The sequence below is a fragment of the Zootermopsis nevadensis genome, unplaced genomic scaffold (assembly GCF_977971745.1).
Source record: "Zootermopsis nevadensis isolate Lab colony 2312 unplaced genomic scaffold, Znev_1.0 Znev_ptg000037l, whole genome shotgun sequence".
NCBI classification, from domain to species: Eukaryota; Metazoa; Arthropoda; class Insecta; order Blattodea; family Termopsidae; genus Zootermopsis; species Zootermopsis nevadensis.
This window is the reverse complement of record NW_028259169.1, coordinates 1,972,109-1,988,325: the sequence shown is the minus strand read 5'-3', so window position 1 is coordinate 1,988,325 and position 16,217 is coordinate 1,972,109. Positions and strand designations below refer to the sequence as shown.

Sequence of the window (16,217 nt, the reverse complement as noted above, 5' to 3'; positions counted from 1 at the left end):
TTTCCAAAATTCGTGCGCAGGAAACCATTTTGCACTGATGCAGATTACACCGTTTTGGTTGGTTTGGGTTAGGTTAGGTTAGGTTAGGTTAGTGGGGCACCTGCGCAGACGTTGTTGCGCAGTGCAGTCGTATGACTTGCGCAGGTGAGGGCACCTTGAGTTCGTTATGGTTTATTGTATATTATTAAACACTCAAAAATTCGATTCGGTCACTTTAAAAAGTATATTATATTCTGGGCTTCACTTTCATACCTGATTTAATTTTTTTATAGAGATATTTTATTGGACACATACTTTCAGTAATTACAAGTACACCAATCACTTATCACTTAAATATGATGTTATTTAATATTTCATTGTGGAAGTATACATGTTGTCACACGAAGAATATTTTATTAAAATATTTTTTTAATTTTATATTACACTACATGTAATTACTACAGTGACCCCAGTCATCGTTATAAAGAATAAATGTTCTCAAAATACATAGGTCCAGCTTCTGCAGATACGCGATGTCTGTATATGATTTCCGTGTTACTAACTCGTACAAACGTCTTTACTGAGCACACATGGCATGGAAATGTCCATTCACTGAAGTCGTATGTCTCAATGTGGCGAACCGCACATATTCTTGCGTGTTATGTTGGATTGTTGTTTCAATTGTTTCTATTCTCACACGTCACCGAGAAGACATCCTTACACTGAGATTCAGTGTAGGTAGCACCCGTTAATACTTGATTGAACGGTGGTAATTAATCTTGTTAATGGTCCCGAAGAACTCTATTCCTAGAACACAAAGTTACGTTGATACTGACCGACCGGTATCAAATAATCCCAACCGTAGTTTAATGGCGATTATTCCAATGGGACCAGCCGACTCTTCCAAGACAGAATCAGTACTGACTGGCTTCTGATTGGTCGTCGATGCAATTCGAAAGTATTGATTTCTTTCCATTGAGTTCGTCACAGATGGCACGTCTTATCTTTGGTTCCGTATTTTTCCGATAGACTGCGTCCTTGTGTTTGAACGTCGTGTAATCGAGTATATGTGAGGCAATATTTTCGATATATTTTGTAGAAGTTTGACATAGGAAACCAATATGTTACCACAAGTTTGACGTGCGCCACGAATTCCGCGCAAACCAAACATTGCAATTGATGTACCAGAAATTTATATTCAGTTTCTTTGTGAGCGATTTATATTAATAAATTACGTACTATCATTCACGAATGTTTATTCCGATTCTTTCGTTACATGATACTTATTTATAGTGAGTTAGATTGGGTCATCGTTAAGCATGAATCTGCTACGTATTTGCGTCAACATCTACACTGCATCAATTTTGGAAGAAATATTTCTTGTGGAAACATTATGTAATTTTAGACGTGTTAAGATGTATTACACGCATATAAGCACTAATTGTGTTATATGGGGATTGTGTGAGCGCATAATATCGTTATTGATAAGTGGTCGTGGCCGACTTTGCTCATCCTCCACCTCACGACTTTGATGCCTTCGTGCGAATTTCTAAAAAGCTATAAGACATAATAGAGTATGAATATCATTAACTTACCTGTGGCATGACGTCCATACAAAATGTCAATAATTTCTGAGCATCCATTCGATTTTTCCAAAATTCGTGCGCAGGAAACCATTTTGCACTGATGCAGATTACTCCGTTTTGGTTGGTTTGGGTTAGGTTAGGTTAGGTTAGGTTAGGTTAGGTTAGTGGGGCACCTGCGCAGACGTTGTTGCGCAGTGCAGTCGTATGACTTGCGCAGGTGAGGGCACCTTGAGCTCGTTATGGTTTATTGTATATTATTAAACACTCAAAAATTCGATTCGGTCACTTTAAAAAGTATATTATATTCTGGGCTTCACTTTCATACCTGATTTAATTTTTTTACAAAGATATTTTATTGGACACATACTTTCAGTAATTACAAGTACACCAATCACTTATCACTTAAATATGATGTTATTGAATATTTCATTGTGGAAGTATACATGTTGTCACACGAAGAATAATTTATTAAAATATTTTTTAATTTTATATTACACTACATGTAATTACTACAGTGACCCCAGTCATCGTTATAAAGAATAAATGTTCTCAAATTACATAGGTCAAGCTTCTGCAGATACGCGATGTCTGTATATGATTTCCGTGTTACTAACTCTTACAAACGTCTTTACTGAGCACACATGGCATGGAAATGTCCATTCACTGAAGTCGTATGTCTCAATGTGGCGAACCGCACATATTCTTGCGTGTTATGTTGGATTGTTGTTTCAATTGTTTCTATTCTCACACGTCACCGAGAAGACATCCTTACACTGAGATTCAGTGCAGGTAGCACCCGTTAATACTTGATTGAACGGTGGTAATTAATCTTGTTAATAGTCCCGAAGAACTCTATTCCTAGAACACAAAGTTACGTTGATACTGACCGACCGGTATCAAATAGTTCCAACCGTAGTTTAATGGCGACTATTCCAATGGGACCAGCCGACTGTTCCAAGACAGAATCAGTACTGACTGGCTTCTGATTGGTCGTCGATGCAATTCGAAAGTATTGATTTCTTTCCATTGAGTTCGTCACAGATCGTCTTATCTTTGGTTCCGTATTTTTCCGATAGACTGCGTCCTTGTGTTTGAACGTCGTGTCCTCGAGTATATGTGAGGCAATATTTTCGATATATTTTGTAGAAGTTTGACATAGGAAACTAATATGTTACCACAAGTTTGACGTGCGCCACGAATTCCGCGCCCACCAAACATTGCAATTGATGTACCAGAAATTTATATTCAGTTTTTTTGTGAGGCGATTTATATTAATAAATGACGTAATATCATTCACGTATGTTTATTTTGATTCTTTAGTTACATGATACTTATTTATAGTGAGTTAGATTGGGTCATCGTTACGCATGAATCTGCTATGTATTTGCGTCAACATCTACACTGCATCAATTTTGGAAGAAATATTTCTTGTAGAAACATTATGTAATTTTAGACGTGTTATGACATATTACACGCATATAAGCACTAATTGTGTTATATGGGGATTGTGTGAGCGCTTAATATCGTTATTGATAAGTGGTCGTGGCCGACTTTGCGCATCCTCCACCTCACGACTTTGATGCCTTCGTACGAATTTCTAAAAAGCGATTAAGACATAATAGAGTATGAATATCATTAACTTACCTGTGGCATGACGTCCATACAAAATGTCAATAATTTCTGAGCATCCATTCGCTTTTTCCAAAATTCGTGCGCAGGAAACCATTTTACACTGATGCAGATTACCCCGTTTTGGTTGGCTTGGGTTAGGTTAGGTTAGGTTAGATTAGGTTAGTGGGGCACCTGCGCAGACGTTGTTGCGCAGTGCAGTCGTATGACTTGCGCATGTGAGGGCACCTTGAGCTCGTTATGGTTAATTGTATATTATTAAACACTTAAAAATTCGATTCCGTCACTTTAAAAAGTATATTATATTCTGGGCTTCACTTTCATACCTGATTTAATTTTTTTTCAAAGATATTTTATTGGACACATACTTTCAGTAATTGCATGTACACCAATCACTTATCACTTAAATATGATGTTATTGAATATTTCATTGTGGAAGTATATATGTTGTCACAAGAAGAATAATTTATTAAAATATTTATTTAATTTTATATTACACTACATGTAATTACTACAGTGACCTCAGTCATCTTTATATAGAATAAATTTTCTCAAATTACATAGGTCCAGCTTCTGCAGATACGCGATGTCTGTATATGATTTACGTGTTACTAACTCGTACAAACGTCTTTACTGAGCACACATGGCATGGAAATATCTTCTCACTGAAGTCGTATGTCTCAATGTGGCGAACCGCACATATTCTTGCGTGTTATGTTGGATTGTTGTTTCACTTGTTTCTATTCTCTCACGTCACCGAGAAGACTTCCTTACATTGAGATTCATTATAGGTAGCACGCGTTAATACGTGATTGAACGGTGGTAATTAATCTTGTTGATGGTCCCATAGAACTCTATTTCTAGAACACATAAGTTACGTTGATACCTACCGACTGAAATCAAATAGTTCCAACCGTAGTTTAATGGCGACTATTCAAATGGGACCAGCCGACTGTTCAAGACAGAATCAGTACTGGCTGACTTTGGATTAGTCCTCGATGCCATTCGAAAGTATTGATTTCTTTCCATTTATGCTACTAATAAATAATGCAGTAACTTAAAATGGATCTGGATCTCTGGAGTCCAGCGCACAGACGTGGAGACATGGTGGGCCGTCGGATCTGCGCGTTGGCAGCCTCGCCTCTGAAGATGGCAGACCTCAAGTAAACAAATGGTCAGAGTGCAACAAGGTTTGCTGAAGGCAAATGTTTTAGCATCTATCCGAAACAAGAAATATTAAGTGGCGTTTCTTTGGAATTCCGTACGCCAAACGTCCTGTCGGCGACCTCAAGTTCAAGGTAACGAGAAGTTGATAAGTGGCAACGTAAGTTCTACATTGCGGTGTGTATTTTGTGAAAAGTACATAAATCATTCGCAAAATATCGCCGTGTCCAGAGGAAAAATGCCACCAAAATTACGAAAAAAACCTTAGTACCTGAAATGTCACATCGTACATTGCGTCAAAGTGGCCGCGCGGTCCTTGTAGCCTCTTGGTCGCAGGGACCGTGGGTTCGTATCCCACGCCTTTCTGTGATGTGCTTTCCTTTGTACAGGTAGAGTAGTATCCTGTCTTTTGTAACTCTTTTTAACAAATTTCTGTAAACGTCACGTGTTATTTCGCCTCTTTGTGTAGAGTCTTCTGTCAGAATGTGAAGTGTAATTGTGAGGTAATTTTTCAGAACTCAGATGTCATACTGACAGGAGCAATAATTCATGTACTTGCTGAGTTCGAACTAGTTAGAAGACGATTTTAATATTATCTTCCTATGTATGTAGTGCTGCCTCTTCAATAATATTTACTGTGTTTCTTCATTTTCTAATTCGGGGATGTTGGGTTTACAACTTCATGGTCATTGGTGTGGTACTATCCATTGATAAAATTTTCAGTAGCATAATGTGGTCATGTTCTCCAATGCAGGAAATTGTGATCATTCTTAAATCAAAGGCCAAGGAGTACAAAATATACATTGTGCCCACTTGGAAAATATTTGATATCGTTGCCACTATAAGTAGCAGCCTACAGTTGGGAGATTAATCAAGAGTAATAACAACACCTGCACATGGGAATCCGTGGTCAGCCATTTCCAATCATCTCAGAGGTTCAAAACATATTTCCCTAAAATCCATCGTAATGTTTCCATGCCACACCCCCCCCCCCCACGTCAATGAAGTGGCCAGTTACAATAAATATTCTTTCAAACACAGTACGTGCATGCCTTGTGCATCAATATTATTGAAATGCCACCTTCCTTCCTTTTATTATCCTACAAGTAACATGAGATGCACATAACCTGAGAAATTTTGTGCTATACGTGTAATAATTGTAGACTGAAATTTTCATTCAACAATATTTTCCTTAGCAGTTTGTTTACCAACATTTGCAATTAACCATTATTCTGGTAACAGATTAATGTATTAGAAATTAAAGATAACAAATATGAAAACATGACTCCATTCTTCCACACTTTCACAGTTTGTTGATAATTTGTCAGAAGACGGCATTCTAAAATTTCCATGCAAGAAAGAGCATGTTCATGAACCTAAAAGCAAATATTGTCATCTATGCTACATTGTATGAGCTTCTGACACTGACTTTATATAAACCACAAATTAATAAATAAAGTTTAATCAAAATTCTTAACCCTCTTCCAGCCTAAATACTTGAAAGCACTTTTGTTCGTGGTCTTTGGTATCTTAGACATTCGAATTTTGTTCCTGTCTCCTAGTGAAATATGTTGAAATGGTGACTGTCTTTGCGTTGCCACAGCGTTCTCTTCACTTATTGGTTTCAGTTCCCGGACTGTTCTAACGTAACGTTAAACTTTCGTGTGTGTGAAATGATAGAGGTTTCAGTCTTTTGAATAAGGGTAGGAGATGGATAGAGATTGAAATGTTATAAGCTCTCTGCATTATGTCCTTATATTCTTAGTTGCATTTAACAATTTCACCAGTACATTAGTAAGAAGTGTGATGGCTCCCCCAGTGGTGAATCGTTTTCCGTTTGCTACGTGAGGAATCACATATAACCACTGTAACTGTCTGTAAAGAAATCTAAAATGTCAAGGGATTCTATAATAACTTCATTTAAAATAGTGTCAGGTTTGCCGTAATGCAAAGAATATTTTGATGAAAATGGATTATACAAATGCTTATTACTCTGGTACATTGCAGCCAAAATACAAATTAACGCAGTTCACTTTAGGATGGCAGGAGCATGTGGGTAAGTGTAGATTAGTACTGAGGGAACGCGATAAGACCGCAAAGTTAGGATCGTGGTTACTCAGCTGCTTGGAGGGAGGAACAGTCAGGCAAAATTTACCGCAGTGAGGAGATGGTCAGATTCCTGGTTCCCAAAAAAAGGAGGCATAATATTGTTTCTTTAAAGTGGTGCTAAAGAGAATATTTTATATTATGTTTCAGTGAACTACAGCACAGTTTACATTTACAACAAACTCATATATGATGGGTACCTGATGTAAAGTTTATGTAATCACAAATATATTTTGTATTCCTGATAACAACCACAATACTTCATGTGGACAAGAAGGCAGAAGGGCTTTAATTACGTTTCAGGTGCTTATAAGTTTACAAACTGTGGAGTGGTATTTCAGGCAGCATTTGGTTCGGCAGTGCCGTGTAGTGTTCGCGGAGGGGCATGTACCTCAGGTGTATTGTCGGTAGATGACAGGACAGTTCGTCAGGGTGCGCATATATTGATCATTGAATATCTCTCATGCTCCGCCGGTGGCGGGATGTGTTCGCTGTTTTTCAGACGTTGCCGTCCCTGCGTGCGAGAAAATGGCGCTGCTCCTCTGCTGTTATTGTTTACTTCGGACGGCGTGATGGTAGGATGCATGCCCAGTCGAGTGCAGCTTTACTCTCTTATATTTCCAATGCTTGCAAGTTTATTTGAACTGATGTTTGTCATCTTTCTCCTGTGTGAAGTACGTAAAGTGGGAAATATTTTGGTTGCACGAAAGGCCGGATTAGTTGCCAGTAGGTTATTAATGTGGTGTAGAGTGCCTTTGTAGTAAGAATTAATACTGGTCTCTCAATGCGGATGTTTATTTCTGTACATGGTTTTGTTTCAGGTAGGCGTGAATGCAAGCATATGGGATACTTCAGCCGTTATGCAGTTTCGAGTCCATCATTACTACGGAGGTAGCAAGACTTTGCTCCGGTAGCTGACATGACCATTGTGCATGATGGACACAATTCATCAGGCGATGCGGTTGGGATGACCCACAGACACGTAGTGGCAGCCTCAGTTTTTGTGACTTGCATGTGGAAATTCAGTAGCTCATTATTTACTGGTACAGTGAGCCTGTTAGAGGCTGTATCACAATTAGTTTGGGTTTAGTATCCTGCCAGTACCAGGAGGCTTCTACAAGTAATGTATTTCTTTGTCATATCATAAACCCAGATTTCCCATTTACTCTGTCCCTCATACATCAGTTGCTGATTTAGGAAGCAGCTACTGCATTGGCCACTGCTGTGACCATTGAACATTAGGATGTGAGTGTAATTATCTGTACTCATTGTGATTGATGATCTACATGTGGAGATCTCCGCAGTCCATGGGATTCCGTACAGATTGCAGGACAAGCAAGCCAGAGCCACTTACCAGATGGCAGTCACAGGTAAGTTCATCCATTTGAGTAAATTGTTTAATAAACTTCTTCTCTGAATTATAATGCCATTATTGAAATGAGAAGACCTTTTGTCCTGAAAAGTAGCAAATGGTTTTAATGAAATGAAGAACTTGTCTATTTCTTCTATTGAGACTACAAAGAAACAATGAAGAACGTGATTTTTCTTTGCAGTTTAAGGAACCACATTTTGAGGCTGACCTCCACATAGTTCTATAATTGAGAATGCATGGAGTTTACCTCCATGCTCCCACTGCCTCATGGCATTGCGCTTAGTCACAAGGATAACTTCAGCTGATATAGCGAACCATTAAATGTTTGAAAACCATAATCGGTGTTGATTTTCTGTAAGTCCAAGTGGTGTTAGAACCCAAAGACCACTGTGAGAACCTGAAATCTCTCTTAAAACCACATTTAGTACGTGAACTTGTTGAAAGCGTCTGCTTCATATCTGGAACAGCCAGTAAGGCCTGTTGTGTAAGTTGGTAGGAGTGTTTGTTGCTGCAGCCATGAAAGAGTTACGACGGTGTTCCTTGTGTGTCACTGCACAATGGTGGCGATATCACAGGAAGCTGGTGAGTTCAGTTTTATAAATTTAGATTGTTCAACATTGAAACAATTTATATTACTGATGGTGAAGTTTCCACCTTTGCTTCCAGAAGGCATTATAAAGTGGCATTACTGATGGTGATATGGAAAATAAATCTAATTGATACGGCTACCTCTTGCCCCTTGTCGGTTGAATTCACCTTAGTAGTAGAAGTGCTACAGATGTTGGCTGTGTTGTAGTGGCTTGCCATTTCTTAATCTTTCATTTACGTCCTTTCTCCATGACATCAAAACAGGCGAACCTGAAGGGCATGGACCGACTGGTGTTTACAGACTCCCTCGCTGTCATAATGGGGCACGAGGAGAGGGAGCCCTGTAAGCCGGGACACCTGGCACTTGTTCTTTTCTTGGAGACAGCGATCAACATCCTCGGCTCCAAACCGACGGCAAGCGAACTGTTTGTTAAATATCCACTGAATCAGTGGCAACGGAAGTTGCGTGGGTCTGACGTGACGTGTGTGAGTTGTAGAGTTTGTAGTTGCAGTATTATGACGTGTGGAATAATGGCCCACTTGGCGAATGTTTTAAATTTGTTGGGGGGGAGGAAAGAAAGGCTCCAGTATGAATCTGTGAGCGAGGGAGTTCAGAATTTGTCAGGTCGCTGGTCGTGACCCGTATTTAAAGTTAACTTGTGAATGGGTTTGTAATGAACTTGACAGAATTTGTCTTCTGAAAATGGAAGGTGCTTGTTCATTGGCTAAGGTGGGAGTGTTAACTGCTTGGTGAAGTTAAACTGTGTGTTCTTAGAAGAGTGTGATGCCTTGATTTCTTGAATGTGAATGTATTTTCTCTTTCTAGGAGTAGCAGATTACGAGAAACAGAATGATCCTTCAGATTCTACTGAGCACCACGTGACCCGCGTACTGCCAGCCAGAGAAGCGTTGAAGTACGTGCGGCAACAGTTGGCAGACCGACTTGATGTCAGAAGATTAAACCTGCTGGGACAAAGAAGGAACCTCGAATCCGCAAGAGACTGATATCGGTCTGAACCAGGCATTCGTTGTGTGAGTACATGAGCATTAGAATGTATTTGATGTGGTTGTTGTGTGAGAGAGATGAGTCTGTCCAATTTTATTAGGTACTTTAGATGTTGTGACTGTAAGTGTGAGAGTTGATATGTTGAAAGACGTAAATGTGGTGAGGGATTGGCATTATTGCAGTATCTGTGGTACGCTAGAGGCATTCATGATATTGTTCATAGGATATCAGAATGTGAGGTTTATTTATCCTTTTTAGACGAGGGTGGTGACTATTTGTGATAAGGTTTTGTTACACGTGAGATGTGTGCAGTGCTGAGGAGCCTTTAATGTGGTCTGTTTACTAATTAATAAGTGAGCATTTGCCAGTGTAAGTAATTTAGTTTTGTGCACAGTGAGCGGAGCTGCCGGGATATTTTCTGTGCTTTTGGTTAATTTTGAGAGTTTGCTGTGTTGAGCAAGGGGATCGGTTACAAAACTCGTAAGTTTGTGGTGTGGTGTTCGTTATGAATTTGGATTTGCTTGCAAAAATGGAGATGACTGTCAGAGGTTCCATTTATTTGAGACTTAACCATAAGTTGAGAGTTGTCAGGTGTCAGTCTCATGGACATGTGATGAGGCTCAGTATTACTTCTGGTATATTCCGTGGTTGCGGGTGGGGTAAGGGGATTTGCATTAGGATTGAGGAGTGGTTTGGTTGGTTGGAACCAAGTATAGAAAGGCAGTGCCACTTATGTGGGTCACAATGTACCAGTGCTGGTGTTGTCAGGATTGTTATTTTATGTCTGTAAAATGGTTGTGAAGAGTTCTTGGCTTACGAAAGACTAATTTGTTAGTGTTGTCAGTCAGATTGTTTATAGGAAGAATGTAGAGATTGTGTTTTTGTGTGTGTGAGAGAGAGACAGGCCGAAGTTATTGACCATTTAGTTTGGTTAAAGATTGTTGACCTGGAAATGAAATGATATATGATGTCTGTTTGGTGTTCGTTGACCACTTTGGCTGCTCCCTCATAAATATATTTTTACATAACCCCTCCTTCCTCTCATCTTGGGCTCCCATATCGCACCCACTAAAACCCTCAGTTATTTTTTTTAGAGGGCAGAAATCAGGAAGGAAATGCATACAATACGAAACCCGTGTCTCCCCTCCTTTCATTTCTAGAACTACTACTGTAAGAATCCGCGCTGAAATGGAAGGGAGAGGACTTTAAGTGGTACAGCTCTTTTGCAGGATTTTTGTTAAAATATTAGAGTGTTTGAGCTGTCTGTGAGTGAAGATTCCTTTGCGTATGATTCTTGGAGGTAGAACGTAGCTTTGTTTGTTGCACGTTTTATTGATCTTGTTATTGGGTAGTCAATCAACATACGATCACGATGTTGAAGGGGTCCCGAGATATTAATAAACATTGTGACCACAATCAGAAATTCTCGTGTAGACATGCTGTCAATTCAGTAATCAGCGTGCACTAAAACTCATCTCGTAAAACTGTTTATTGACGTAATGTCAGATACAAAATATTGTTTTGTAGAATTGCTTTCTTTATTTTGTTGTGTTTCTACTTGTTAAAGTTGTTACATTGAGAGTGCTGCTGCTGGTGTCATGGAGAGATGTTTCCTCAAAGTAAGAAATTTTTGGTGGCTCTCCTTTACTTAGTGGGGAATCCCCACGTCCACAGTACAGAATGTCTAAGTATTTGCGACCGGGTTGGTGGCCCCAGCACCCTGCCAGTTTCTTTGGCACTTACAGTCATCCTTCCATCATGTTATGTGAATTGGGTGTGGAGCGAGGGAGAGAAGGCAGGCAGTTGTCTTCTGGCAAACTGCTGCTTCTGTAATTGCTGGAAATGTGACCATACGAGTAACCAAGACTTTGAATAAAAATCTGAACCAAGATGTGGGCGTAGGTTTGCGGATTGTTTTAAAAAGGGTAGCAGAAAAATTGAACGTAGTTTAGCGTAATGAATGGCGCGTTGCTTTGGTTAACAAGGAAATGATCATTTGTTTACCGTAGCCGAAACAAATTATTTACGAACACACAGTCACGAAGGTCATATTGAACGGCTTTTCGCGTTTGCTTTACTTCATCGTTTTGTCGTCTGATTTGACTTCGTTTGTCCCCACCATCTTCCTACGTGATACGACCATAATTCGTTGCGTTGGATACATTACTGGGCGGGGGAAAAGGGTCCCTTTGTAATTTATGAAAGTGACATTTGACAACTTGCTCCTAGAACGTTTGTACATTGTCCGACAGAATTCGTGTATTTCTACATTGTTTTGAGGTCTTGTTCTTCCTCGTAATCGTTACAAAACAACTCGGCTCAATTTGAATACTAAGAAAAGTGTTAAAACTAGCTTCTACGTGTTTGTCCAGGAAGGCACTGATGTTTTGTAGTTGGTAATATTACCAGTTTGTTAGGATTCTAGTGAGGCAGTCAGAAAGGAAAAGAATGAGCACGGAAGTTGCATATGGCAGATTAGATGTTTGGAAGAAGAAGATGGCAATAATGATGATGACAGTAATTGCAGTAAACTTGTCTTACTTTTTTTTTCAGAATCGTCACCTTTACTCGGAACACCTGATGTGATCTGGATATGCCATTCTGGTCGCTGTGGTGTGACAGCAGATAGGTTGCGGTGTTTAAATATCAGTGTTGTAATGCAGTTTGGAATATGCAGGGTTCCTAATGAGGTAGGATGTGGAAAGAGGCAACTCCATTCTGAATGAATCTGGTTTCATGTGGAATGTCACGGCCATTGCACTTTGGAATTTCCTGGAAACTCGGCTATGCTGTCAGAGGAATTTTGCACTTATCTTCATCCAAGATCGTTTCCTTCCACACAAGAGACTGAGCTACTGTCGCAGTTTAAAATATAAGGTGACATTTTCATTGATCTGTCTTTTACACGAACATTTGTCATTTCAGAGTTGGTGACCGTGAAATAATGACTTTTTGTACAGACTGGATGCAGCGGCTTGTCACCGTTTAGATTCAGCTGTAATGAGTATTGCCCAGGTAAATGTTAGGTGGAGGGTATATGTTGTTTGTGGTAATTCTTACTAATATAGAATATCACAAGTTCTTATCTTATATAAGAATTATTAAGAAATCTGTGAAACCGCCCTCCACTCTCTCCATTTTAATTTTGATTAAACTGATCTTTGCCCGTGGACGTCGTGTTCTCCTACAATTGAACAAAGTTTGAGGTAAGGGATTCCTAATTATAAATATTGTTGTTCATCACATTTAATGTTTTCGTCTGCATTTGTGAACTCGTGTAAGAGAATTAAACTTTTTTAACACAATTTCAAGTAACATTAGATTGACTTCTGTTTGTTAACGGCAACATTTATAATAAAAGAATATTCCAGTAGGCAATTAACTTTTTACAATTTTAAATGAATTAAACGTGTTTCGTGGCCCAGAATCTTAATAAAAATACGTGGATGCTAAGAAGTGGGGTTTGTATTCTGAACAATAATTCTAACGCTTTTCATCTCTTGATACATCGACATTATTAAAGCGTTTTAGGGAACTGAAAGAAATTGTATTCCGGATTTAGAAGAATAAATATTGAAGAATCTCCCTACATCAGCAGATTAAATCTGGGGAATGCTTGCTATTATTGAGTGCAAAGTATTTATGGGTGCAAAACGTGGTCTCTCTCTTTGAGGGAGGAACATAGACTGAGGGCCTCTGAGAACAGAGTGTCGAGGAAGATGTCTGGACCCAAAACGGGAGTGGGACAGATAAGAGAGAAAAATGCTTGACGAACTCCTCACCCGATGTTGTGAGGGCGAGTTGAAAGTTTACAAGGCCTGAAGGGAACACCTCGGCGTAGGTGGGAAGATAACATTAAGACGAATCTTACGAAGATGGGTCTCAATGGAGTGAACTGAATGCAACTGACTCAGGATAGACCCCGGTGGCGGGCTTTTGTGAACACGATGATGTACCCGACAGACATTAAGGTGGCTCATAAATCCTTTGAAAGTGTGACAAAGTTCAAATACTTGGGAACAACAAAAACGATTCAAAATGATGCTCACGACGAAGTTAGGAGGAGACTAAATTCCGGAAATGCTCGCTACATCTCAGTTCAAAATATTTTGTCTTCCCGTCTGATTTCTAAGAACCTGAAGATTAAAATATACAAAACAATAATCTTTCCTGTTGTGTGGTATGGGTGCGAAACATGGTCTCTCACTCAGAGGGAGAAACACAGATTGCAGGTGTTTGAGAATCGGGTGTTTAGGAGGATATTTGGGCCTAGGAGAGAAGATGATGGGGCATGGAGAAAACTGCACAATGACGAGCTTAAAAATATGTACTCCTCCCCCAATATTGTCAGGGTGATTAAGTCGAGAAGAATGAGATGGTCTGGGCATGTAGCGTGCATGGATGGGACAAGAGGTTTGCACCGGGAAGCCTGAGGGGGAGAGACCTCTGGGGAGACCTAGACGTAGATGGGAGGATAATCTCAGGCGGGATCTATGGGAGATAGGAGTTGAAGGAGACTGGATTTTGTTGGCCCAGGACAGGGTCCGGTGGAGGGCTTTGGTTAGTTCGGTGATGAACCTTCTGGTTCGGTAAGCCATCTAGTTAGTTAATCGGTCAACGACATGACCAGCTTTCTTATTAATTATGATTGTCCCAGTTGGCGCTGCTCGCAACAGTTACCTTCGTTGCAACTAAAGGTACGACATTTTATTTTACATCCATTGTCCTAGCACTGTGCGAGATTATGTCAAGAACTTCTTTACAGTTCGTGTACTGATTAAGTTACAAGTTCACGCTGCAACCTGTAGCAACTAGATATCGTGTCAGTGTTAACTGATTTTCCGTTTATTCATGCAAGTGGAATGGGACATAATGGCCACCCGATATGTAGGACTGTTTGTAGTGGCAGCTTGCTGCAATGGAGTGCGATACTGACCGGGTTAATACGACCCACACAATCGTATGTCCCAGTGACGCATTAAACCACGGAAGACATTGTACACAACCTTGACTTAATCACATTAACGTATAGATGCTTCTGGAGTGTGTGCCCATAAGAATAGCAGTAACTTGGATGTGCTGTTTGAATGGATTTATCTGAAATGACATATGGGAATACCTTCCCCTACAAGCGTTGATGGGTACCTCATTCAGGCGTAAGCTCCCAGTCTATTTGCGCAAACGCAATTATGACAGAAACAATATCTGCTGTGGAAACCTCAAATCTTACAATATAGTTCTGGTTTGAGGGGGTAAGTACAGGATTACATGACCTACCAAGCTAAGATGTTAGCCAAACCTCGACTGCTAACACTTAATTGTTCATCATGGAAGATAAATTACGATCCAAAAACTCAACTGCCAAAGTTTAAACTCCCCTGACCCCCATCCCGGAGTGGGATTTGGCCAACACTTTTGAAAAAGTCACGCTTTGCCACTGTGGGAATTCCTTTTCGAATTTTTTTGCTCAGAATATAACTTTTGGTCCAAGCTGGTGCGGCATTACTTTTCTCTCTTTAACTCCCTCTGCATTTATGACCTCCTCCCTCCCCCCCATCTGGACACATCACATCAACTGGATGCTGTATGGACGTAGAATACCACACGGCAAACACATACGTACTGTGGCAAAGTCCGTCATAAATAAATATGAATCTGCCTTCAATGTGTGGATAATGGCAACCCATATCAACATGAGTACCATCAGACATACATGAATGTACAAAAGAAATGTATCTAATCTCGATCTTATGTATACATGGGATATACGGATATCCGCACGTAGGAACCTTGAAACTTCGATATCAGCAGACGTGCGTGATTACACCAAACGCACTGATGATAATGTTTGGCAAGTATTGCCTTACGTCAGTGGTCCCCAACCTTTTTTTTGCCCAAGGGCACATTTGAGAGTTTATGAGATCGTGGCGGGCACCAACCAATTAACAAAGCCAAATTTTCCTTTCTCTGGACAAATAAGATACGGACACCAAATAATACACAAAACAACACGACAAGAAACAAGATACAAGAAACCACGCTATCAAAAATACGTAATTTTATAAGTACAATTATTATTACTCAAGTGGGAAGTTAGTGTGATGTTTGGCGCTGCATTTTATCAGCCAGTTTTTCAAATTTGGGAGAGTAGGATGATGTTGCTGCTCGCAATCGTCAAGATGGGCATTAGTACGTAGAGAACTGTGCTTTGATTTTATAATGTTCATGGTTGAACGGCCTTTATTATTTAGTATAACCTCTTTCCGTATCAACGCGGGCACCGCGTTGGGGACCACTGTTGTACATTATTTCGCCCTCACATCTTCGTCAGTTATCAGAGTGATTATTCTCTTGTAACATTGATGTCACTGTTAGGTCAAGGTCATGACAAAGTCAAGACAAGATCGCCCCAATAGTTTGCCAGATAGAGGTCTTTAAAATTCTCAAGGTCATACGTATTTATGCCAAACGGCAAATACCTGATTGACCATACTCATGTCAAAATGAGGTCACGTATAGGTCAAGGAAGCCACGACAAATTCGGCCCAATAGTTTCGTAGATACTGGTCTTAAAAAATCTCAAGGTTATATCTTCTCACCAATATTTCTGCTAGCCAGCCACCCTAGGGCCACACCCTTTACCCCAGGGCCACTACCCCAGTCGCACCCCTTCCCAGGGCTATCCCCTTCTTTGGGCCAACCCTCATGGTCACCCCTACACAAGATCGCCCCCCCGGGACCATCCCCTCAGGATCCCTGCAGCATCACCATATCCCAGGAACCACAG

General features: G+C 40.1%; 1 protein-coding gene across 1 annotated transcript in view; it reads left to right on the top strand.

The window, feature by feature from the left end:
* LOC147871824 (transcription-associated protein 1-like) overlaps positions 1–12,808 on the top strand; it is a 48,826-nt gene extending 36,018 nt beyond the window's left edge. The window contains exons 3-6 of the mRNA XM_087360012.1: positions 7,286–7,834; positions 8,333–8,418; positions 8,689–8,910; positions 9,251–12,808. Of these exons, the coding sequence (XP_087216138.1) occupies positions 7,822–7,834; positions 8,333–8,418; positions 8,689–8,910; positions 9,251–9,256 (327 nt within the window). The 5' untranslated portion in view covers positions 7,286–7,821 and the 3' untranslated portion in view covers positions 9,257–12,808. The remainder of the gene's footprint in view (positions 1–7,285; positions 7,835–8,332; positions 8,419–8,688; positions 8,911–9,250) is intronic.
* The last annotated feature ends 3,409 nt before the right edge of the window (positions 12,809–16,217 follow it).